The sequence below is a fragment of the Oryx dammah genome, unplaced genomic scaffold, assembly GCF_014754425.2.
Source record: "Oryx dammah isolate SB20612 unplaced genomic scaffold, SCBI_Odam_1.1 HiC_scaffold_26, whole genome shotgun sequence".
Taxonomy (NCBI): domain Eukaryota; kingdom Metazoa; phylum Chordata; class Mammalia; order Artiodactyla; family Bovidae; genus Oryx; species Oryx dammah.
This window is the reverse complement of record NW_024070210.1, coordinates 51,110,722-51,135,992: the sequence shown is the minus strand read 5'-3', so window position 1 is coordinate 51,135,992 and position 25,271 is coordinate 51,110,722. Positions and strand designations below refer to the sequence as shown.

The 25,271-nt window shown below is 39.9% G+C and overlaps 1 protein-coding gene across 1 annotated transcript in view; it reads left to right on the top strand.

Annotated features, from left to right (window-relative positions):
* The first annotated feature begins 241 nt into the window (after nt 1–241).
* The window catches only part of ADAM10 (ADAM metallopeptidase domain 10), a 137,289-nt gene continuing 112,259 nt past the window's right edge, over nt 242–25,271 (top strand). The window contains exon 1 of the mRNA XM_040226620.1: nt 242–591. Within this exon, the coding sequence (XP_040082554.1) occupies nt 537–591 (55 nt within the window). The 5' untranslated portion in view covers nt 242–536. The remainder of the gene's footprint in view (nt 592–25,271) is intronic.

Genomic DNA, 25,271 nt, shown 5'->3' with positions numbered 1-25,271 from the left:
TCCGCAGAGTTGCGCTCCATTCCGGGGGCGGAACCCCAGGAAACCCCGCCTCCCAAGCCCAATCCCAGCTCTCCGCCGGCGGACAGGAAGCGGCGGCGGGCCTAGCAGCCCGGGAACCGGCCCCAGTGCGCATGCGCGCGCCCCTGGGGCGCCTGGGGGAGGGGGAGGGGCGGGAGGAAGGGGTGCGGCTCCGTCTGCCCGTTGGGCGCCGGCTGGTCACGTGGTAAGGAAGGAGGCGGAGGTCCCGGGCTCGGGGGAGGGAGGTAGAGAAGAGGGAAGGAGCGAGGGAAGGAAAGCGGGGAAGGGAGGAAGGAAACGAACGAGGGGGAGGGAGGTCCCTGTTTTGGAGGTGCTGGGAGCTTTGCCGGCCCTTGAAGTGGGGCGAGAGGGAGGTGCTTCGCCGTTTCTCCTGCCCGGGGAGGTCCCGGCTTCCCGTGGAGGCTCCGGACCAAGCCCCTTCAGCTTCTCCCTCCGGTTCGATGTGCTGCTGTTAACCCGTGAGGAGGCGGCGGCGGCGGCGGCGGCGGCAGCGGAAGATGGTGTTGCTGAGAGTGTTAATTCTGCTCCTCTCCTGGGTTGCGGGGCTGGGAGGTGAGGCACGACCCCCAGTGCCGGGGGCACCGTGAGCACAGCGGACCGCGCGGCGGCAGCGGCGGCCGGGCCGAGCGGAGCCCAGTCGCGCCGTGCGGCGGGTGCGTCAGTCAGCCCGGCCGGCCGGCGGCGCCACTCGGGCGCGCAGTGCTCCCCACTCCCTATTGTCCCCCGCGCCCCGACCGCGTTCCCTTCCGTGGCGGGCCGAGGACGCTCTGAATCTCCGGCGAGGCCTTTCCCGCTCCCTACCGCCCCAGTAGCAGGGGAGGCTGGGGTCGCCTGCCCGAGAGGCAAAGTCGGGAGATCTGGTGGCCAAGCGAGAGCCGTGGAGCTCAGGCCGGTTGGCACCATCACTCCAGCGGGCTCGCCGGGCGCCGGGGCAGCCAGCTGCCGCGGGGCCGGTGATCACCCTCCTTACCCTTTTGCCCCAGCCCCTGCCCGTGGCGAATTCCGGAGTACCCTCCGCCGCGAAGAACCACCGCGCAGGCTCGTGGGAAGTTGCAATTGTATTGTTCTTTACCGGGCGCGGCGATCCAGACCGACCCGGTTCTGCAGAGAGGCCGCCCGAGGAGGGGTAACAGTGATCTGCTGGTCTGAGCCGGGCGGCTACGGCTCTCCAAAGTGCCCTGCCTCTGTCCAACTGTTCCGAGAAGATTAGCAGGAGGGTGTGTTTCTGTTCTGTGAAAAAATTCTGTTGCCCAGGGGAAAGGGTTTCGTGGAGAGAAAGCTAAGTCGTTTCGGGATGTTCTTTGATCTGTAGGCTGCTTTGCGTCTTTTAGAGGGACGGTCCCTCGGTGACCTAACTTGAAGTGTTTTCTTAAACTCTCCGGTGGAATAGACATATAGTGTAATTAATGGATTGTCAAAACAGTGGCAGTCCTCCACCATCCCTCCCCACGTTGGAGTTAAAGTGTGCTAAAGTGTATAATTTCTTGATGACTTCCGTTTTGAAGACGTTTTTTGTTTCCAGTTTATCCCAGGACCAACTGCATCATTTTATTCATGTGTGAAGTGCTTTATTTTTGGTTAACTTTTTCACTTCCCACCGTATTATACATAAAGACCTTAAAGTATGTTTAAAAGAATTGGATTGAAATTTTTTCCGGAATGTTTTGGATGAGTATAGACTCATTTGATAATTTAGAAAATGTCTGAATGTTTCATGTAGTGGATTGTTTTTGTTCTTTTCTCTGATTTAGGACTGCATAGCCTAACATATTTTTGTTCCATCTTCTACTTAGTCTGAGGATACTTTGTAGGGAGACTTCTGTTGCAGTTTGTAGTGTTCATTTGCTAGAGAAACATTTTGGATTAGGAGCTTTTGGTAGATGTTTAGTTTGAAATATCTGTGCTGGATAACCTCTATAAGGGCCTTTGTTTTTATATTTGTATTTATGTTCTAAATGTGACTTGCAGCACATTTCTGTTTTCACTTTTTGTTAGATGCCGATTCCTATGAGGTAGTAAAAGGTAAGGCATCCACGTGAGGCCGTTTAAACTACTGATTAGTAGTATGTAAAATGTCCTTTGTTTTTAAAGAGTGAAACAGTAAGAATAGACACTGGTCTGTTCTGTTGGTTGAAGAAAAAGTATAAATTGACAGCGTAATCTTTGCGGGTTAAGACCCTTTTTAGACAAAGATTTTCTAAATTCAGAACTTGAGTCATTTATAAAGTATCATTTTGCATTAAACATTGGTTAAAAGGCTGCTTACTTTTTGATGTTTGTTTTAAGCAGAATTTTTTCAAAAAGCCACTAAGAAATCTTTCATTTTAAAATTAACATTAAGGTTGTAGTTTTGGGGTACCTGAAGATATTTGTAATGTATTTTTATCCACACAGCTATTTATGGTCATTTGTAAGAAGTTTATGGTAAGATGATATGAGAAAAGAATGCATTCAAACTCTCCTATGAGAGAATGAATATGTTTGTGTAGATTAGGACAAGCTATAGTGGAAATATGGATTTAACTTTAAAGTATAAGTCGTTTTAGATACTTAATAATCATTTTTAGTTGCTTCCTCTTTGTGATTTGTCAGTCCTGTTTTGCATTAGTTTTTTCTTGCTCTTAGTGTGATGGTGGGAAGCTAGAAAAGAGAATGGAATGTGTTTAGAATCTTGAAACTAAACTTCCCCAATGCTGTCCATTTCTCACACATGTCTACCTTGTGTTCTATTTGTAGGAAGATACCATGAATTTTCTAGAGCTTAGCATCTATATAGATATGTACTCAAATATATGAATAAAATGCTTTATTATATGCAACCGCATTAGAAATTTATTTGAACTATTCTGATTATATATAGCCCAAAGAATTTTTATGTATATGTGAATTGTACTTTTTAACACAAATATGTTGGTGAGTTGATGCTTTTTCTTTCTCTTTAAAAAAATTGGTGTGTTTGAGAGGTCCAAAGGTATTTCAGCTGTACCAGTAAATTCAATCCCCTGTTTTTGTTTAATGAAATCATACTTTAAATGAACTCTTAGAGTATGACTTGTTTTTTTTTTTGACTGTGCTGTCTGGGCTTGTGGGTATTTTAGTTTCTCAAGCAGGGATCAAAACCAAGCTGAGAACATGAATTCTTAACCACTGAAGAACCAGGGAATTCCTGTCATGTTTCTTATATTAAAAAGTCTGGTGTAAATGCTTTGCTTTGTAGCATGCTTCTTAAAGAAATAAGTTTTCTGGAAGTTTGGCCAAAAGTATAAAAGTTTAAGCTTAAATTATTTCTCACTTCTACCAGCAAATCAGAGTCTGTGAAGTTAATAAAATGGACAGACTTTTGGTCTTTATCTTTAAGGAGCTGTGACTCTTCATCTTTTTAATCTTGATATTGATAATCCAGTTAGCTGTACCATCTTGAGAAGACCCATTTCAAGCCATTAGTTAGCAGTATCTTTTCTGTGTGTATAAGGGCCTCTTTGAATAGCAAAGAACTGGGCATGGCAAGCACCCCTCTCTTCTCTGATCTCATTTTTATAACTTGTTTAACATCTCCCAGGGTGTTTATTACCTAATATCTTTTAAATTATCTTACAGACTTGCAGGGTGGATCAGGGAGAGTAAGGGACATTTTTGTAATGTCTGCTGTATTTCTGATACTGTGTTAGAAGTTTCGCTTTCCAACTATATGAGAGAGTGGTGACATTCTACATTTGAAGAAACAGACTTGAAGAAATATTTTTTCTGACATTGTCCACCTGCTCAGTGGTGAATTAGACAGTCAAACCCAAGCCAGTTGGACCTAAACCTGGACTTTTTACCTATTGCCTCCTCATGCCTTTTTGAATGCAGTTTTCACATGTTAGTTCAAAGGTGTTCTCTGGACTGAATCACCTTAGAGATGTGTTTTGTTTGATTGCAGTGTCTTTAAGTTTCAACTACTGATGAGCTTTGAAAAAGTGGGAAACTTCTTTAAAAATTTTTTTTCTTCATTTTGGTTAAAATTTACTGACTGTGCTGGGTCTTAATTGCAGCGTGTGGAATCCATAGTTGCAGCATATGGGATCGAGTTCCCTGACTAGGGATTGAACCCAGGCCTCCTGCACTGGGGCATGGAGTCTTAGCCACTGGACCACCAGGGAAGTCCCAAATTGGGAAATTTCTGAGTGAAATTTCTGTGTTTTGGGAGGAAGACTTGAAAATCCTGTTAACTATTCAGAAATATTCCTATTGTCTGGAGCAGACCAGTAGCCGTTCCCCTCTTTAAACTGGACTTGGGAATCAGCGTGGTTCCCCTCAATCTGGCTGGCTGTATGTACGCTTAGCCTGCTGCACTCATTTTTGTTACTTGCCTCAGTCCTTGTAGATATGTTATTTGCATCTTTGCCTCAGTTTCATCTTGCAAACATGACAGCATCATTTATTTATTTGGTTGTCCTGTGTGAAATGTGGGATCTTAGTTCCCCAACGAGGGATCAAACCCATGCCGCTTACAGTCCCGACAGCAACCATAAAAATATTTTTTTTGGATTGAGACCTCTTATTCAACTTTTATTATATTGTTTATAATATTAACTTTTCTATGGTCCTAGAAATTTGTTAATAAAAACTGTGGCATACACAATATTTTTTATATGGCATTAGGGTATTAGATATTTTAAAAAATTCTTGTGTTCATAATAGTAACAATTTGAAGGTCTTAAATAATGATAGTTACAATTTTTCCACATCTCTTTATCTCAGTGAGGAAATAAGAAACCACTTCTTTTTCTGATGGGATGAGGCTCAGAAAAAAATTGGTTGAGAGTCCTGTAGATAACTTAGATGTTTTTCCTTTTAAGAATTGGTTATAAACATAAGCTCTGTTTTTGAAATTGAGAAAATGAAACAGTAATAAATTCAAGAATAAAGTCCATTTTTTAAAAACTTTGTTGAGAGATCACAAGTTGGCCTTGAGACTATGTCCTGAATGACAAGTCTCTGGGACCAGACTTTTTAAATATTTTGTGCTTTTGATGAAAGTTTTTATAAAATGATAAAGTTTTATAAAACACAGTTACTGTGCCCCTTTTAAAGGGGCTGAATTTAATCTTTTCTTAAATGATTGAGATTTAGTATAAGAACAGCTTACTGTCTTGGGCTAAACTTAGTCAATTTTTTTACAAGGGAAAGGGAACAATGTTAAGGATAAATGGAATAATCCTACCATTTAGAGTCTTGTGAAGGTAGTAACACTGCCGTGTAGCAGTGTGAAGGCTTTGCCTTAGGACTACTGGGGACAATTCTGTCCTAGCTAGGTTGCAGAAACAGCAGTACTGAGAACAGTTCTCAGGAAGTGTAGACTCCCTTTGATATTGGGTGATTCCATTCTGAAGCTACTAAACAATGTGAGAACATGCACAATAAGAACGTTGTTTAGTCATCAGTGTTTACTGTATGTCTGTGGCCAGTAGGAGTCATGAAGGCACAGTCTTGAGAGAGAAGAGAGGAAAAAGCATTGAGCTTGCCAGAGTAGACGTAAATGTCAAGATACAAAAATAAGAGTTCCAATTACGTATTGTAGATGAAATGAGGATTTATTAAGCTGGAGGGACATCAACCAGTTGAAGAGAGCTTTTTGAGATAGAAGAAAATATCATAAGGTGTAGTAAGATACATGTAGGTTTACTTGCCTGGAATGGAGAGTTTACAGTAGGAAATAAGGAGAAATGCTAACTGGGCTATGATGACTGGAACTCTCATTTTTCGTATAATAGGCCATGGTAACTATGGGGTATTGTGGAATTTTGGTTGGTTGAGCTAGCCAGTATTGTGGAATTTTGGTTAGTTGAGCCAGCAAAGGTCCGTCTAGTCAAAGCTATGGTTTTTCCAGTAGTCATGTATGGATGTGAAAGTTGGACTATAAAGAATGCTGAGTGCCAAAGAATTGATGCTTTTGAACTGTGGTGTTGGAGAAGACTCTTGAGGGTCCCTTGGACTGAAAGGAGATCCAACTAGTCAATTATAAAAGAAATCAGTCCTAAATGTGCATTGGAAGGACTGATGCTGAAGCTGAAACTCCAATACTTTGGCCACCTGATAGGAAGAACTGACTCACTGGAAAAGACCGTGATGCTGGGAAAGATTGAAGGCAGGAGGAGAAGGGGACGATAGAGGATGAAATGGTTGGATGGCATCACTGACTCGATGGACATGAGTTTGTGCAAGCTCTGGGAGTTGGTGATGGACAGGGAAGCCTGGTGTGCTGCAGTCTATGGGGTAGCAAAGAATCGGACATGATTGAGCGACTGAACTGAACTGAGCAGTTTGGATATGATACCATAAGGAATAAATTAGCTACTTGATGAACTGGGTGATTGAGTCCTGGATTGGGGTAATGATTGTAGAAATAAACAAGAGTACACAAGAAATCATATGGAAGAATAACTGGTAAAACTTGACAGATGTTTAATGCAAAGATATCACAGTTTATTGAGGGCTCATTCTGTTGAATTTGGACCTTAGAGGCTATTGTATTGGAGAGAGTGTAGCTTTATAAAGCTTTGAGGACCTCAGACTTTGTAGTTGAAAGTGTCTAAGATTTTGAATCTAAGTTGAAGGTTCAAAGTTGGAATGTGTGTTAGTGTTGAATTTTATCTGACTTGTATGCTAATACTTTTGTTGCTAAGTCGCTTCAGTTGTATCTGACTCTTTGAGACCCCATGGACTGTAGCCCACCAGGCTCCTCTGTCCATGGGATTCTCCAGGCAAGAATACTGGCACGTGTGGCCGTTTTCTTCTCCAGGGCATCTTCCCAGCCCAAGGATGGAATCTGTGTCTTTTGCGGCTCTTGCATTGCAGGTGAATTCTTTACTACTGAGCTTCCAGGGAAGTAATACTTCTGTTGAATGTTAGCTAAAACTTTTCAGTCCTTCAGCAATTTGTGGCTAGTCACTTAGGAAGCCGTCTTCCCTGGTGGCGCGGTGGTAAAGAATCTTCCTGCAGTGCAGGAGGTGTGGGCTTGATCCCTGCGTCGGGAAGATCCCCTGGAGAGGGAAGTGGCATTCCTTCTCCGCGTTCATTGCAGTATTCTGGTCTGAGAAATCCTATGGCCAGAGGAGCCTGGCGGGCTACAGTCTTTAGGGTCACATGAGTAGGACATGACTTAGCAATTAAAACAAAAACAAAAACTTAGGAAGCATTGTACCTGATAGTTGAGAGGTAGAAGTTTGGTGAATTTGAGGTGGAGGGGATAAGTTAGATTTAAAGATAGATAAATTGGAATTAGACTCTTTGGTTCAAGAAAATGCTTGATATTTTTGATTATATATGAATTGTGAAATTCCTGTTTCAGACACAAATTGGGGAAAATAATGTGACTTCTGTACTTGAGCCAAATGTACAAATATGATTTGTGGAGCAGAATTTTCTTTGCATTTATCTTTGTTTGCATTAATGATTGAAAGGGATATACCACATACATACACACACATATATATTTTACAGCTTTGAACTTTGGATTTAGCTTTCAAAAGAATACAGATAGAACCCTATACTTTTTAATTGGGTGGAATATAATTTGCTTCTTTTCCTAAGAATTAAGTGGGATAAATCTGTAAAATTGCTGAAGAGATTGTAAAGTGCTGTGCGGATATTATTAAAAATATGTTGTTTCCAAGCCTAATTTCATTTGGAATCTGTTAGTTACAGAATATAGGTAAATAAATGTATTTATAGAAGTTGAAATACTAGAACATCATTACCACACATTAGGAAATAGAATTTAAGAAATCCTTAATTTCCTCTTGAAAACAATTCTGTCACATAATCATTGAATCTTTTAAAATGTCTGTTGTCAATTTACATCATAGTATTCATGTGGTATTGTAGCTTTTGAAAAATTAACATGTAGTTAAAATGTACATGCAAAGCAGACACCAAAGTATCTGTAAATCTAGAGATTGTTTTGGTTGTTGCAACTTGAGGGATGCTTACTAGTATCTAGTGGCTAGAGGCCAGAGATACTGTGAAACATCTTAATAATTTCATAGGACGGTGGCCTCCCCACTAACCCCCGCCCAACACGGAATTATCTGGCCAAAATGTCAGAAGGGCTGAGGTTGAGAAACCCTGCTCTGTCTAGCACACGTTTTCCACCATTGTCATCATCCTTTTTTTGTTGTTATTTCTGATAGCTTGCTATCTTAATTGATTACAAGTCACTTCAGTTCAGTTCAGTCGCTCAGTTGTGTCTGACTCTTTGTGACCCCATGAATTGCAGCACGCCAGGCCTCCCTGTATATTCACGTTCATCGAGTCAGTGATGCCATCTAGCCATCTCATCCTCTGTTGTCCCCTTCTCCTCCTGCCCCCAATCCCTCCCAGCATCAGAGTCTTTTCCAATGAGTCAACTCTTCGCATGGGGTGGCCAAAGTACTGGAGTTTCAGCTTTAGCATCATTCCTTCCAAAGAAATCCCAGGGCTGATCTCCTTCAGAATGGACTGGTTGGATCTCCTTGCAGTCCAAGGGACTCTGAAGAGTCTTCTCCAACATCACAGTTCAGAAGCATCAATTCTTCGGCGCTCAGCCCTCTTCACAGTTGAACTCTCACATCCATACATGACTACTGGGAAAACCATAGCCTTGACTAGACGGACCTTAGTTGGCAAAGTAATGTCTTTGCTTTTGAATATGCTATCTAGGTTGGTCATAACTTTCCTTCCAAGGAGTAAGCGTCTTTTAATTTCATGGCTGCAGTCACCATCTGCAGTGATTTTGGAGCCCAAAAAGATACAGTCTGACACTGTTTCCACTGTTTCCCCATCTATTCCCATGAAGTGATGGGACCAGACGCCATGATCTTCGTTTTCTGAATGTTGAGCATTAAGCCAACTTTTTCACTCTTCTCTTTCACTTTCATCAAGAGGCTTTTGAGTTCCTCTTCACTTTCTGCCATAAGGGTGGTGTCATCTGCATGTCTGAGGTGATTGATATTTCTCCCGGCAATCTTGATTCCAGCTTGTGTTTCTTCCAGTCCAGCGTTTCTCATGATGTACTCTGCATATAAGTTAAGCAAGGTGACAATATACAGCCTTGACGTACTCCTTTTCCTATTTGGAACCAGTCTGTTGTTCCATGTCCAGGTCTAACTGTTGCTTCCTGACCTGTATACAGGTTTCTCAAGAGGCAGGTCAGGTGGTCTGGTATTCCCATCTCTTTCAGAATCTTCCACAGTTTATTGTGATCCACACAGTCAAAGGGTTTGGCGTAGTCAATAAAGCAGAAGTAGATGTTTTTCTGGAACTCTCTTGCTTTTTCTATGATTCAGTGGATGTTGGCAATTTGATCTCTGGTTCCTCTGCCTTTTTAAAACCAGCTTGAACATCAGGAAGTTCACGGTTCACGTATTGCTGAAGCCTGGCTTGGAGAATTTTGAGCATTACTTTACTAGTGTGTGAGATGAGTGCAGTTGTGCGGTAGTTTGAGCGTTCTTTGGCATTGCCTTTCTTTGGGATTGGAATGAAAACTGACCTTTTCCAGTCCTGTGGCCACTGCTGAGTTTTCCAAATTTGCTGGCATATTGAGTGCAGCACTTTCACAGCATCATCTTTCAGGATTTGAAATAGCTCCAGTGGAATGCCATCACCTCCACTAGCTTTGTTCATAGTGATGCTTCCTAAGGCCCACTTGACTTCACATTCCAGGATGTCTGGCCCTAGGTGAGTGATCACACCATCGTGATTATCTGGGTCATGAAGATCTTTTTTGTACAGTTCTTCTGCATCCCATATTCTTATCCTATTGAATCCTTCCTCTTGGAGTGCACTATGCACTGCAGTTAGAAAAAATTTTTCCCCAGTATTGTCCATTCTTACTTCAGCTTTGAGTTTATATTTGATTCTGTTAATTTATAAGAGTGAGTAAATGACTCATGGCCCATAAAGATTATCTAAAAACCAAACCAGTTTCTTGTTAACCTAGAAAAGCCATGGATTAGCTGGATTTTAGTTTCTGTGGGGAAAGATACTTTGACCAGCAGTTTACTCTGCAAATCTCTCTTCAGAATTAGTTCTACTCAGCTTTAACTTTTCGCAATTTATTTTCTTCAGAATTTTATGTCATAGTAAGTCCTCAAAAACCTTTATGTCTTTTTCATAACTCTATCCTTCGCTACCATTATTGTCATTGGTAACATCTTTGGCTGAATTGTTTTATTTACACATCAGATTTCCTGGAAGGAGGCAGAGACAGATGGTTTGGGGTATAATATGGGAGGAGAGCGAGGTGATGAGAGTGGGTTTAGGATAACGTGCGAAGTGTGGGGTAGATGTGTGTCAACTTGGGGTGGTAGCTGAAGCCATTTTGTGTGTGTGTGGTGGGCTGAAAGTGCATGTGTGTGTTTGTGTGTGTGTTGGGCTGAAAGTGTGTGTGTGGGGGGCTGAAAGTGTGTGTGTGTGTGTGTGTGTTGGGCTGAAAGTGTGTGTAAGTGTGTGTGTGTGTGTGTGTGTGTGTGTGTGGTGGGCTGAAAGTCAGTGTGTATGTGTGTGTGGTAGGCCAAAAGTCATAGTCCCTTGTCTGTACTTACGTTTGCATTTACTTGATACGGTGTAAAGGTGTTTCAAATCAGCATAGAAATCTAAATTATGTACATGTTTCCACTTTTGGAATTTTAAGTTGTATTTCATAAGTGGTTGAAATTTAATACATTTGTTAGGTTTTAGCTACTGATATTTTATATTTTTGTGGTTGATTTACTTTAAAATTTATAGTTTATGATTTTACTTTGAGCCAGCTAGTTTTACTATTTTTAATTCTTAGAGACTAGCTTATCTGAAAAAGTGGGTATATTGTAATATGCTTACAATTCAGACATACTCTCCTGTCTTGAGCTTTCACTTATAACTGTTAGGTGTGGATATTTGTAGAAAATGATTTGACTGGTTTCTAATGAAGAAACAGGTACTGTGGCTTAAGTTTGAAGTCACATTGTAGAAGTAATTTTTCTAAGACTGTAGTAAAGAAACTTAAGTATATTTCTGAAATATACAACCTTATAGTTCTTGAAGTCTACCTTTGTCATACAAGAAAACAGCTTGTTAACGGTATTTAGTGCTTCAAGATCAGAGTGACTATATATCAAGTGTTAAGAAGCATTGGTCAACATAGTGTGATGCCTAAGACACAGCTGATGACTCAAGTTCCTTAGGAAGGAAGTACACTTGATAGTTGGGGAAAAGTGCTCTTGGTGCCTAATTTTAAAATTACACAAATGAAAAGTCTGTAGAAAACAACTTGATTACAAGTAATTTTTCTGATGAATGGAAGTGTGCCAGCCTTAGCTTATTCTTACACATCCTCTCATTTATTGTAATTGAGTTTTTCTGTAAATAAATAAAGGGAGATGTGTAATGTCAAAAGATTTTTACAGATTTTCTTCCTCCATTCTTAGCATTGTCAACTTTGATAAAAGTAGGAAAAAAATTAAGTTTATTTCTTTATATAGCTATCCCACACAAAGATGATACCCACCATCAGTAAGATATACTCTGATTATTTTTTCTTTCTGACATTATTGAAATTTTCATTCTGTTTTTCTTCCCCCCCCCTCTTCTTATATTTAATTTGATTAGAACAGAAGATTGTAGGTTTTGGACTCAGGAGTTGGGAAGGAAGCTTTTGTTTGCAAGCATTCCTGCCTATCTGTGGAATAAGGAAAATCATCATAGTGGTTAGCATTTATGGCTTACTTATTTTATTCCAGGTATGATTTTAGGGAATTTTTTGTATTAACTCAGTCTTTACAACATTGACATAAGATTCTGTTGTTATTTCAGAAAAGAGGGAACGGGATCAGGGAGGGTAATTTATTCAAGGTCACAAAGCCGTATAGCTACTAATTGTGGAAGCCAGGACTTGAATATAGTCAGTCTGGCTCCAGAATTCATACTGTTAACTTCACTGCCTCTAAAAACACATGCTTTAAAAAGTATAAAGAGGTTGTCAGATTTTGTCTTTGTGCGAAGATTGGATTATTTTACCATCAGCGCATAACTTAGGCTCTTATGCTTAGTATTTGAGTCATTTGACTTTTGGTCAGTCAAGTTCTTTGAAAGGTTTTTTTTGACATTAGAAAATATTTACAATTAAGATGAGAGAAGCACCTCAGAGAACATTTTATGCACAGTACCATTTCAGTTTGTTACAGATAAATTTATATATGTATTCCTGTTTTAAGAGTTTGAGGACAGATATTAAATCTCTGGATGATGAGATATAGGTTATATCATTTTTTGTTTTTAACTTTTTTGGACATGTACACCCTACTATATTTCTTTTTATTTATTTAGTTTTAGTTGCTCTGGGTCTTTGTTGCTGTATGTGGGCTTCCTCTAGTTATGAGAGCAGGGGGCTACTCTCTAGTTGGGTTGGCACTGGCTTCTCATTGTGGTGGCTTCTCTTGTTGTGGAGCATGGGTTCAAGGTGCATGGCCTTCAGTAGTTGCAGCATGCAGGCTCAGTAGTTGCGACTTGCTGGCTCTTGGGTACCTGGCCTTCCCTAGTCATGGCACAGGGGCTCATTAGCTGTGGCTCGTGGGACTAGAATGCAGACTCGGTAGTTGTGATGCATGGACTAGTTGCTCTGAGACATGTGAAATCTCCCTGGACCAGTGATTGAACCTGTGTGCCCTGCATTGGCAGGCAGACTCTTATCTACTGCACCACCAGGGAAGTCCCCATCTTTTACAGAAGTATCTATTACAAAACTTTTGTGATACAGAGAAAAACATTTTTTAAAGTCGAATTACCTTTAGTAAATACCAGTATCCTGGTGACTTTGAGAACACTTATAGGAAATAAAATACTGTTCTCTGTAAAAAGGAAGTGAGGTCCTTAGGCTCTCCAGTGTGGTGAGGAGACCAAGTTACATTTTTTCTACTTTGAACCTACTGGTCATTTTTTCTGCCATTTGCGTATGTAGGTAGTTTTTTGGTGTTGCTTTTTACTTTTTACCCAGGTTTTCTTGAAACTTAGTTATATGTTTTGTCTGTCTTATAGGTCAGTCCCATTATTCTTCTACCAGTTTTACACAGAGGCGTTTGCTTGCTTGATATACTGCTAATTTCCCCCTAACTTTTTGTCTTAAAAATGTGTATGTTTTCTGAAGGGTTGGAAGTATTTATAGGCCAGCTAACATTAAGATTGTTAATGATTATCTTTTGCCACATTGCTTTACCACTCTTAATACATACATTCTTTTTTTGTTATTGTTCTGAACCCCTAAAGAAAGTTGGTGCCCTTAAATACTTCAGTATGCATCCAATAAGGTTGAGGACATTACCCTTAAATAACCAAGAAAATTGTTTTCTATTTTTTAAGTGTTCAAATTTCCCATGGAGGTTGTAGGTACCAGATACCAAGGAAATGTAATATATGCTTTGTGAAGGCCAGATTTCTGGCAACCACAGCTAAGGACTAGAAAGTAAAACAGTGTTAGTCTGCTTTTCTATTTAGTAAAAAAAAAAAAAAAGTTAACAGTAGAGAAAGGAGACATTGACAGAATAACTGCACTTCAGGATGGGGCTATTATGTAGAAACAATGGTACAATAACATAATAGCCTGTAGGTTATCACATTGTTATCACCTCTTAGGCTGAAGATGTTAATAAGGAGGAACCTGGCTCAAGAAGATGTTGGGGGGTGGGAATCAATACTGGTTCAAAAGGTATTTGGCACCTAGATAAACTTCAGTTGTTTAGAAATTTTCCTCAGTGGAACCTTTCATTTTCCTTTGATGTTAGATTACAAACATCTCACTGTACTCTAGGTTTGATGTCTGGTAACAGATTTGTTTCTCCATTGTTAAGGACTTTACATGATGAGAACATCTTCAGTGAGTATTCCATTTATCAGAAGGGAGAAAAGGAGTTAAAGATTGCCATCCTTTGAGTCCTTCCTTTTACCCTTATTCATGTTGCCCTGCTTGGGTAACAATTCAGAGTGATAAAAGATAGTCTAGTTCCGTATTCATGGACAACTGAACATTAGTATTTTTTTTCATTGTTCGTTGTCGTTTGTTTTTTTACTCCTAGACTTGTAGGCTATGATTCCTTTTGTACAGATCTATTTCATGTAAATAAAGGATTTAAGTTAGAGGAAGAATAGTAGTCTTTTATGGGCCACAAATCACATATTAATTTAAATGGCAGTAGACCTTTGGAAGAAGTAGTTTCTGTGCTGGTACTTACTGGTTGTGTTAAATAACCCCTGGAGGAGGAAAATGGCAACTCTGTCCAATATTCTTGTCTGAAAAATCCGATGGCGATGGACAGAGAAGCTTGGTGGGCTACAGTCCATGGGGTCACAGAGAGTCAGACACCACTGAGCGACTAAGCACAGCAGCACACAGCATGATGGTGACCCCCATATTTGTGTTTCAGCCCAGGACTCTCCCTTGAATTCTGGACTCCATTATCCCAGCTGCGTCTCCAGTTAGATGTCTGGTGGGCATCTGGAGTTAAACATGTCTGAGATCGGACCTCTGATGCCTCTTACCCACAGTCTTTTTTCCTGTAGAATTTCCCATCTCAGTAGGTGGGAGCGCTGTTCTTCAGTTGCTCAGGCCAAAAACTGAGTTATCCTTGATTCACTGTTTTCTATTGCACCCTGCTTGCAAATCCTGTCCGTTCCTCCTTTAAAGAATATGCAGATTTTGACAACTTCTCATTAGCTCCACTGCTACTGCCCTGACTGATACAAGTAAACATCCATTTCACTTTAATTACTGTAAAACCTGCTAACTCTTCTTCCTGTTCTCTTGTTCTCTCAGCATAGCAGTCATTGTGATCCTGTTCAGAAGCTACTTTGGCCAAAACCATCCATTGGTACTTTGTTTACTTTAAAATGGTTAAAATGGTGAGTTTTATGTTATGTGAATTGTACCTCAACAAAAAAATAAGCAAGATAAATAAAAAATAAAAAACTCCATTCAGTGGCTTACTATTTTAAGTAAAAGCCAGTGTCCTTATAGTGGCTCTTAAGGCCCTACATTGGGTACATGTATGCTTATCCTGCCCCCCGCCCCCCCCACCCCCCAGTGCTTCCGCATTGTTTATTTCTGCTCCTACCACTCAGAGCTCTTAAAAAGCATGCCAAGCTTGCTCCTGTCTCAGGGATTTTGTATTTGCCAATCCTTTTACATGGACCAGTTTTCCCCCTAGATTGCTATAGTGTCAACCCTATTTCTTTTTTATTTTTAAAAAAATTTATTTATTTTTAATTGAAGGATAATTGCTTTACAACACTGTTGGTTTCTGCCATACATCAGCACAAATCAGCCGTAGGTATGTCCCCTTTTTATTTTTTAAGTAAAAAAAAGTTACATGGTGGTGAAATACACATAAAATTTACCAGCTTAACCATTTTTAACTGTTCAGTAGTGTTTAAGTACATTCACATTGTTATGCTTTGCTCTCTTTCTGTTGTGTTTGCTCAGATATTATGAAGTCTTTTGATTACTTCATATAAAAATACAAACCCTTACTTGGCATTCTCTATCCACTCACCCTGTGATAACAGTCTTAGAGCCATCTGATGGCTTACTTGTTCACAGGGAACTCTCTTGATATCCCGTGACAAACCATAATGGAAAATAATATGAAAAGATATATATATAACTGAGTCATTTTGCTGTACAGAACAAGTTAACACAACATTGTAAATCAAATTTACTTCAATAAAATGAGAACAATTTATAAACCAAAAAAATGAAATTATTATTTGTTACACTGTCTGCTGTCCTTCTCTAGAATAGTTTCATAAGGTCAATAACTTTGTTTTGTTCACTTCTGTATTCCCAGCATCTAAAAACAATGCCCTTAGAGTATATAGTGCAGATAGTAAGTACCCGATATATGTGTGGAGTGAATAAATGAATGTTTACTGAACTAAATAATTTCATTTTTTTAATGAACTACATAAGAATTCCAATTTTCTAAGAGTATGTCTGGGAAAAAAACCTTCCAAAGCTTATAATTAATCTTTTTACTTTAATTGGAATGAAAATACCATTTTTGTTATTGTCTTGGTTTTGCTCATTATTTTTATATGCCCAGTTAATTAAAGGAATTAGTAGGTTGAATGGGTTATATTTTCTTTCTAAGAACCAAATTGCTTTTTCTTGGTGTTTCTGTTAATATTTAAAAATATCATTAAAACACTTGGCACTTGTCATTCACTGCAAAAATGAGCCTAAAAGGGGAAATGTAGAATGTCTTCATGGTTATCTGATTTTACTCAATAAAACTTGTAAGCTTTGTTATGTTACTAAGATGAAACTTTAAAAAAACCCTTTTCATTTAGGGTAAGTTTAGAGTCACGGAATGTTAGAGCAAGACAGAAGTTTTGTAGTCTTGGGTTGCTTACTTAACCTCTTTGTGCCTCATTTTAACATTAATTATACTTACCCGACAGAGTTGTTATGAAGGTGAAAGGAGATAATACATGTTCATTAATTAATTTAGCCATTATTTACTGAATTCTTACCTATTATGTACTGTACATTATTCTAAATCTCATTATATATATTAGATAATTGAATCCATATAACAACATTATTAGCTACAGGTATTATTATTTCATTTATTTTACAGGCAAGGGAAATGAGGCACAGAGTTAGGTAATTTGTCCAAGATCACTCAACTAATAAGTGGCATAGTTGGGATTTTAACTCATGGTGTTTAGTTATAAATAAAGATAATGTTTGCTAAACTGTTGAAATATGAAGTAAGACATATTGACCATGTATGTCTATGGTTATTGATAAACTTAGTTGCAAAAAGGAATACTATGTGAAAGTTTGTAAAGTCATGCAAAATAGAGATGAAAGCTACATGGATAGTTGCAGAGACAAATATCTGAAATGTACTCATAGCATCCATAGAAGATTTGAAAAAACTCTTTGCAACTCTGTGGAATTCTCCAGGCCAGAATACTGGAGTGGGTGGCCTTTCCCTTCTCCAGGGAATCTTCCCAACCCAGGGATCGAACCCAGGTCTCCCACACTGCAGGTGGATTTTTTACCAGCTAAACCACAAGGGAAGCCCAAGAATACTGGAGTGGGTAGCATATCCCTCCTCCAGGAGATCTTCCCGACCCAGGAATTGAACTGGGGTCTCTTACATTGCAGGTGGATTCTTTACCAACTGAGCTATCAAGGAAGCCCATAAATAAAGAAAATTTTTGCTAAACTGAGCTAAACTTTTGAAACATGGAGTAAGATATGTTGACCACATACTTCTGTGGTTATTGATAAACTTAGTTGCAAAAAGGAATGCTGTGTGACAGTTTATAAAGTCATGGAAAATAGTGATGAAAGCTGCATGGATAATTGCAGAGACAAATATGTGAAATGCACCCATAGCGTTGATAGATTTGAAAAAAACACTTAACTAATGAATAGATTTATAATAATTTTATTTTTTAACCAATAGCACTTTGCAAATACTCAACCTGTTAGAAATTCTGATACTTCTTGGGTGAGTATCATAGGGTCACATTTTCTGTTGGTTGATTTATGGCTCTCAGCAGCAAAATACCGGCTGCTCTTTTGATAAATACAAGTGAAAGTGGAAATTTCTGTGAAACATGGAGTGGATCCATTAATTCTTACAGCAAACATTTACTGAGCGCCTATTTTCTTCCTTACTCTGATCTAGATAATGAGGGTACATCAGTTCTTGTTCTCATGGAACTTCTGGTGGTAGAGGGATATGTCAGTACAAAATAATATCAGGAAAGATAGAACAGGATATTAGAATGAGTATGATTGGGACTTATGCTTTTAGATAGGGTAATCAGAGAAAGCCTCTGAAGAAATTGTGTGGATACCTGAATGAAGTGTGGTAGCCAAGATACTGGCTGTGGGGGAGGATATTCCAGTCAGAGGGATGATCAGGAGACGAATGTGAGTATAGATCACAGAGAAAGGGGAGAGTGGCATATGGTGAGATAAGTCTGAGATGGAAGTGTAATAGGGGAATGTTGCTCCTTATAAGACCGTGGTCAACCTTGTGAGCCATGGCTAGGACTTTTTTTATTTTCAAATTATAAATTGAGATGAAGGCTGTGGAGGGGGAACCATGGGTGAGGAGTGGAAGATTTTGAGCAGAAGTGTGACATGGTGCAACTTTACTTGAACATTGTTACTCTGACTTCTGTGTGAAAAATAGACTGTAGTGGGGCAGGAGTGGAAGCTAAGGGGCCAGGTATTTGTTACAATTTCTGTCTAGAATCTTTTGAACCTTGCCACATTTTCAGCCTTATGAATTCCACCTCCCTAATTTAGATCCCCCAGCCTTTCATTGGCAACTAGGACACAGACATGTAAACTAGTCTTCTGAACTAGGCTCTTCTGATCAGAAGCATCACTGGAGACCTGGATTCTGAACTGAGCAGACAGATAGACCTGCAAAGTTTTGCCAGTAGTGTATGTCTCTCAGACATTATGACAAGATTTTTCTTTAGTTGTTTTAAGGTTGTGTTTCTGCTACAGACCTGGCATTGGAGAGGCAGGGCAGTATTGGTGTTTTTCACAAGATACTTTTGGAGTAATTATGGTGTGTACTGCTGCTGTTGGGGATACCTGGGTAGTTTTGAGGAAGATAAAAATGGGGAGGGTTCCAGTATTATTGTCAAGTAGTAGAATATTACTTCAGGTAATAGAATACTGTATGAGAAGTATGGGAATTGATTAAGATCACAATAGAAAATGTGTTCTCGGTCAGGTATCCTGTGTAGTATTTACATGTTGATTTGCAGGGAACACAGAATCTTGGATTCTTTTTGTGTCTCATGTCTCTTGATTCATGATTTCTCTTGGTTCACACTTGGTATTAGAGAAGCAATGATTTTTTTTCTTTAAAATTAATTAATTTTAATTGGAGGCTAATTACAATATTGTGGTTTTTGCCATACGTCAACATGAGTCAGCCACAGGTTTACATGTGTCCCCCATCGTGAACCCTTCTCCCACCTCCCCCCTCTGGGTTGTCCCAGAGCACCGGCTTTGAGTGCCCTGCTTCATGCATTGAACGTGCACTGGTCATTTATTTTACATATGGTAATATACATGTTTCAGTGCTGTTCTCTCAAATCATCCCGCCTTTGCCTTCTCTCACAGAGCTCAAAAGTCTGTTCTTTACATCTCGTGTCTCTTGCTGTCTTGCATACAGGGTCATCATTATGTCTTTCTAAGTTCCATATGTATGCGTTAATATACTGTATGGTGTTTCTCTTTCTGACTTACTTCACTCTGTATAATAGCCTCCAGTTTCATTCACCTCATTAGAACTGAACTCAAATGTGTTCTTTTTTATAGCTGAGTAATATTCCATTGTGTATATGTAGCACCGCTTCCTCACCCATTCCTCTGCCCATGGACGTCTAGGTTGCTTCCATGTCCTAGCTATTGTGAACAGTGCTGCAATGAACATTGGGGTACACGTGTCTCTTCCAATTCTGGTTTCCTTGGTGTGTATGCCCAGCAGTGGGATTATTGGGTCACTCAGCTGAAAGAACCTGCCTGCAATGTGGGAGACCTTGGTTTGATCCCTGGGTTGGGAAGGTCCCCTGGAGAAGGGAAAGACTACCCACTCCAGTATTCTTGACTGGAGAATTCCATGGACTGTATAGCCCATGGGGTCACAAAGAATCAGACATAACTGAGTGACTTTCACTTCCATTTTTCACTTTTTCATGGCAGTTCTATTTCCAGTTTTTTAACTGTTCTCCGTAGTGTTCTCCACACTGTTCTCCATAGTGGCTGTACTGGTTTGCATCCCCATGAACAGTGAAGAGGGTTCCCTTTTCTCCACACCCTCTCCAGTATTTATTGTTTGTAGACTTTTTGATGGCAGCCATTCTGACTGGTGTGAGATGGTACCTCATTGTGGTTTTGATTTTCATTTCTCTGATAATGAGTGATGTTGAGCACCTTTTTATGTGTTTATTAGCCATCTGTATGTCGTCTTTGGAGAAATGTCTGTCTGGTTCTTTGGCCCACTTTTTGATTGGGTCATGTATTTTTCTGGTATTGATCTGCATGAGCTGCTTGTGTAATTCGTGTCAGTTATTTCATTTGCTCTTATTTTCTCCCGTTATGAAGGCTGCCTTTTCACCTTCCTTATAGTTTCCTTTGTTGTGCAGAAGCTTTTAAGTTTAATTAGGTCCCATTTGTTTATTTTTATTTCCATTACTCTGGGAGGTGGGTCACAGAGGATCTTGCTGTGATTTATGTCAGAGAGTGTTCTGCCTGTGTTTTCCTCTAAGAGTTTTATAGTTTCTGGTCTTAAATGTAGTTCTTTAACCTATTTTCAGTTTAGTTTTGTGTGTGGTATTAGAAAAGTTCTAGTTTCATTCTTTTACAGGTGGTTGACCAGTTTTCCCAGGATCACTTGTTAAAGAGATTGTCTTTTTTCCATTATATATTTTTGTCTCCCTTGTCAAAAATAAGGTGTCTATAGGTGTGTGGATTTATCTCTGCTCTTTCTATTTTGTTCCATTGACCTATATTTCTGTCTTTGTGCCAGTACCATACTATCTTGATGACTGTAGCTTTGTAGTATAGTCTGAAGTCAGGCAGGTTGATTCCTCCAGTTCCATTCTTCTTTCTCAAGATTGAAGCAATGATTTTTAAAAATATATTTATTTATTTGGCTACGTTGGGTCTTAGTTGCAGCAAGCAGGATCTTTTATCTTTGTTGCAGGATCTCTGGTTACAGCATATGGGATCTGGTTCCCTGACCAGGGATTGAACCTGGGCTCCTTGCATTGGACCACCAAGTGTTAGCCACTGGACCACCAGGAAGTCCTTAGAATAGGTTCCTGGAACCTGGGAGAGTCTAGCATGTAACAAGGATAAGGAATAGAGTAGCTGATTAGGAATTGTAGTAGACAAGTAGGTGGCTTGGAACTAGGGAATCAGGAAAACCTGGAACAAAAGGAAAAGGAGATATGATGATGAATAGGTCAGAAGCCCAGGTCTGTTCAGATACAGTTGAGGAGATGGATGATTATTTAAGTGCATCAGTAAGATTTAGTGATAGAGTTGCATTCTGTCCCTACTTCTTGAATTTTTTGACTGGTTGTTAAAGTATAAGAACAGATCTCAGTTGAGTAGGTCGAGACTCTGCATGTGGGAACAGGCAATTTTGTGGTGTCTGACTGAGCTAAGTAGTGCAAGGGTAGGAGATTGGCATGGGCTCCTGTGGAGTAAATTGTGCCAATTTCAATCACTAGCTGTGGAAATCAAGGGTATACATATATATATATATATATATATTGTCTATAAACCACATTCTTTTCTGATATTTCATTTTTGTGCGTCTTAGAGGTAGATATCAGTCTAGGTTTTAAAGTTCCCTGCCATGTACTGCTATTCTGGTAATTTTTTCTTTTCAGTTTTTTGTAGTCCCATCAGAAATGTGAATGGTAACTTACCTTGTTTATGATGAGAGTAATACAATTATTGTAGAATGTTATGAAGTCATTGAAACCAAACTGATCTTAGATTTGTTACATATCTCTCAGACCTCTGTTTTCTTTAAAATGGACCAGTAGGTCCGTGTGTATGTTTGTGCTAATCACTCAGTCATGTCTGACTCTTTGTGACCCCATGGACTGTAGCTCGCCAGACTCCTTTGTCTGTGGGGATTCCCTAGGCAAGAATACTGGAGTGGGTTGACGTGTCCTCCTCCGGGGGATCTTTCCAATCCAGGGATCCAACCTAGGTCTTCCGCATTGTAGGCAGATTCTTTACTGTCTGAGCTACCAGGGAAATCCCATGGGTCTGTTGGGTGTATTAAATGAAAAGCTGTAGAGAAAGTACTAGACTTGGCAAGATAGCAAGTGCTTGATAGCAAGGTAGGAAGTTTTAGTTATCATTACATCTAGTTTATAAACACTGTTTAATTAATCAACTTAAGCTTATCTAGTCAGGATATATATATATGTATATATATATTTGTACATAGTAAGTTATCAGTGTCCATTTAAAAAATTGAATACTTTGTACAAATAAAATAGACATATATATGCCTCTTGCTTCCAACTAAAGCATGGTTCCTCCGCACTGCCCGCACCTCTGCCCATCCATACCGCACATGCCCCGTGCTCACTTAGGAACTAGGCTGTTGCCCCCTTCTGTGCTTGGCTGCCCCCTCAAGCCAGATGCTCCCCGGGCTCTACAACTTCTGTCCAGCTGAGCAGCCTTCATGGACACACTGGGGAGCGAGAGGAGGAGAGGGAGCCCCTGCAGGTGTCCTGGGAGGGACAGATCTGCCCTACCCCCCAGTTCACCCCACAGGACCAGCCTCATGCGGCATCCCCCTGTGCCAGCAGTCCTGTTCACCCAGCAAGAGATTCCCGCACCTGGACAAGGGTGGCCTCTCCCCAAGCTGAGCCCCCAACCCCTCGCAGGAGCCATCACTGTCTGAGGGTTTGTGGGGTGGGTGGGCTCTGGCAGGACCCTCACCATGCAGTGGACCAAGGGCACTGCTGCAGGACGGCTGCTAGGAGATGGCCCGAGACTGACCTGGCACAGAGCGGGAGGGTCTACTCAGCAGCAATCACTTCCACCGCTCCAGAGGGTCCTGGCCACATGAGGGCCAGGCGCACTCCACCACCTGGGGCTGGGTGTGGCCAGGAAATGCCGCTCAGGGCTGGGGCGCCTGCTGCTCCTCTGGCCCTGCTCTCCTTTCACCTCCAAGCCATCACCTTTCCTCTTCCCTTCAATGTGATGGAGACTCCGAAGCATTCTTCTCTCTGCTGTGCCAAAGCTGGTCAGAGTGGGAGGCAGGGGCAGGAGTGAGGGGCAGTACATGGCCAAGGGGTCAGCTCCCCTGACCCGTCACAGGGACAAATCTGATTTATTTATTTTCGTTAAAAACAGTAACAAGAACAACTTTGCATTGCATTTGGCTTGACCCATAAAAACTGAGATCTCCTTGAAAAAAAAAAACAACAGTTTTTTTGATTTAATAAAAGTTTATAGTTTTGGATTTTTTAATTCTTCCATTTAAAACTGTGAAAATGTGAAGCTTTTTTTTTTTAAAGCAATGTCTTTTAGCCTAATTTTCATGTGAATTTTAAAATGTTGCTTTTCTAAAATAGGAATGGGAAGAAACAACGTAGTATTATGAATGTATTGTATAATGGAAAGGAAAGGCAAAAGTCAGGAACAAAGTAAAAATGCTCTCACTGTGATTCAGTGTGGTTTCATAGTCCTAGCTAATGTAGTAAGTTTAATAAAAAAGAATTATAAATAGATGAATAAAAAATTTAAATATGAAAAGCAGAAGCAAAGTACCAACTATAAACATACATATATATCATATATATATAAACATACATTTATTCATAATATTTGCATGTAAATATTAAGGGGGGGTGCTCATGAATCCCCTAGGGAGGCACATGGATCTCTGGGTTAGAAATCCTATTGTAGAGAGGGGGTGGAAATGATTATAACCTATCACTAATAAAACTGAGTGCTTAAGTAACTTTCTGTAGATTTGATACCTGTTTTGCAGTGCTCTGCTTGTTCAGCTCTGCCATTGAAAAGCAGTGATAGAAAATACATAAATGAATGAGCATAGAGCTATTTTGAGAAAACAGGTGACCAGTTTAAATTGACCTTTGGGCTTATAGTTTGTCTACCCCTGTTTTATATTATTTGGGAGCCTTTTCTAATCAGTACATTATCTGTGACATCAAATAAAGTATTTCTTGCTTAAATGATAGAACCGGTGGTACCTGGCCCTAATGATATACTGTTAAAGGCTTAGGTTAAAGCAAGCACATAGAAAAAGAAGGATATAGCTGCTGGTAGAAGTTAGGGTATTTCTGTATAGAGAAAAGCTGCAGAGCTTCTCAAACTTCCATATGCATACAGATCATTCTGGGGATCAGGTACATCTGGGTAGAACCCGAGTCACTTGGGGATCTGTAGATCTGAGACGAGCCCAAGATTTTGTAGCGCTAACAGGTCGCTAGGAGATAACCCAGGTAGCTGATTCCTGAATCACGGTATGAATAGCAAGGTATTATGTGTGACAAAAATGCAAAATACTGTACACAGAAAAAGATTTAGTTCTGTAAGGACAAACATTCACAAACACAGATTTCCAATCTGAGTGGTAACAGTCTGATGAGTTAGTAGGCTTCCAGGTTTTCTTTTAGCTTGTTAGCTTAAATGTTGAATTGGACCTTTTGTACTGCCAAGAAATTCTTCAGAATGGTCTAGTAGCTACTTCTCAGCTGATACTTTTCCGTGATACTTGGTTTCCCCCAGTGTTCTTTTCATACTTGAGATCACCGATTGTCATTTAATCTTTTATTTCCCCCATCTTTTACTACTTATGTCTGTCATATTAACAAAAATATAGTTATAGGGTGCTTCATAGATTCTTGAAGGTCAGTAGAATGTAAATTTTATTTTTTTCTCAAAAGGGAGGATTAATAAGTTGGACTATTTTGAATTGTTTTAGATTCTGGATTTTCTTTTTTGGGGGAAAAAGTTTGTAACCTTGGGAAAAAGTAAAAGGCCAAATACCCAATATGCCTACCACTTCGACTCACTGTTTTTCTTTTAAAAAATTGTAATTAGCTTTATTGAGGTATAATTTCCATAAATAAAATCCAGCAATTAATTTTGAGAAAGGTATATAGTGGTATATAACCACTGCCATAATAATAATTTAGAACTTTTACATCAATAAAGTTCCCTTGTGCTGTTTGCAGTCAATTCAAAATGCTTCTCATTTCCCTTTTGATTTCTTCTTTGATCCACGGGCTATTTAGAAGTGTGTTAAGTTCCCAATATTGGGGACTTTTTCCAAATATCTGCTACTGATTTAATTGCACCAGGGTATGTTTTCCAGAAGTTTTACTTTCGTTTTAGGTTTGAAGAGTTCCTTAACAAAAGAAACCACTTGTTACACATATAAACAATTTCAATTTTTTTCTAGAAGATTATTTAACTTAATTTCCACTTGCAGTCATTAAGAGAAAAGAAATGGGCTTCCCTGGTAGCTCAGATGGTAAAGAATCTGGCTGCAATGCAGGAGACCCCAGGTTTGATCCCTGGGTCAGGAAGATCCCCTGGAGAAGGGAATGGCTACCCACTCCAGTATTCTTGCCTGGAGAATTCCATGGTCAGAGGCTACAGTCCATGGGGTCACAAAGAGTCAGACATGACT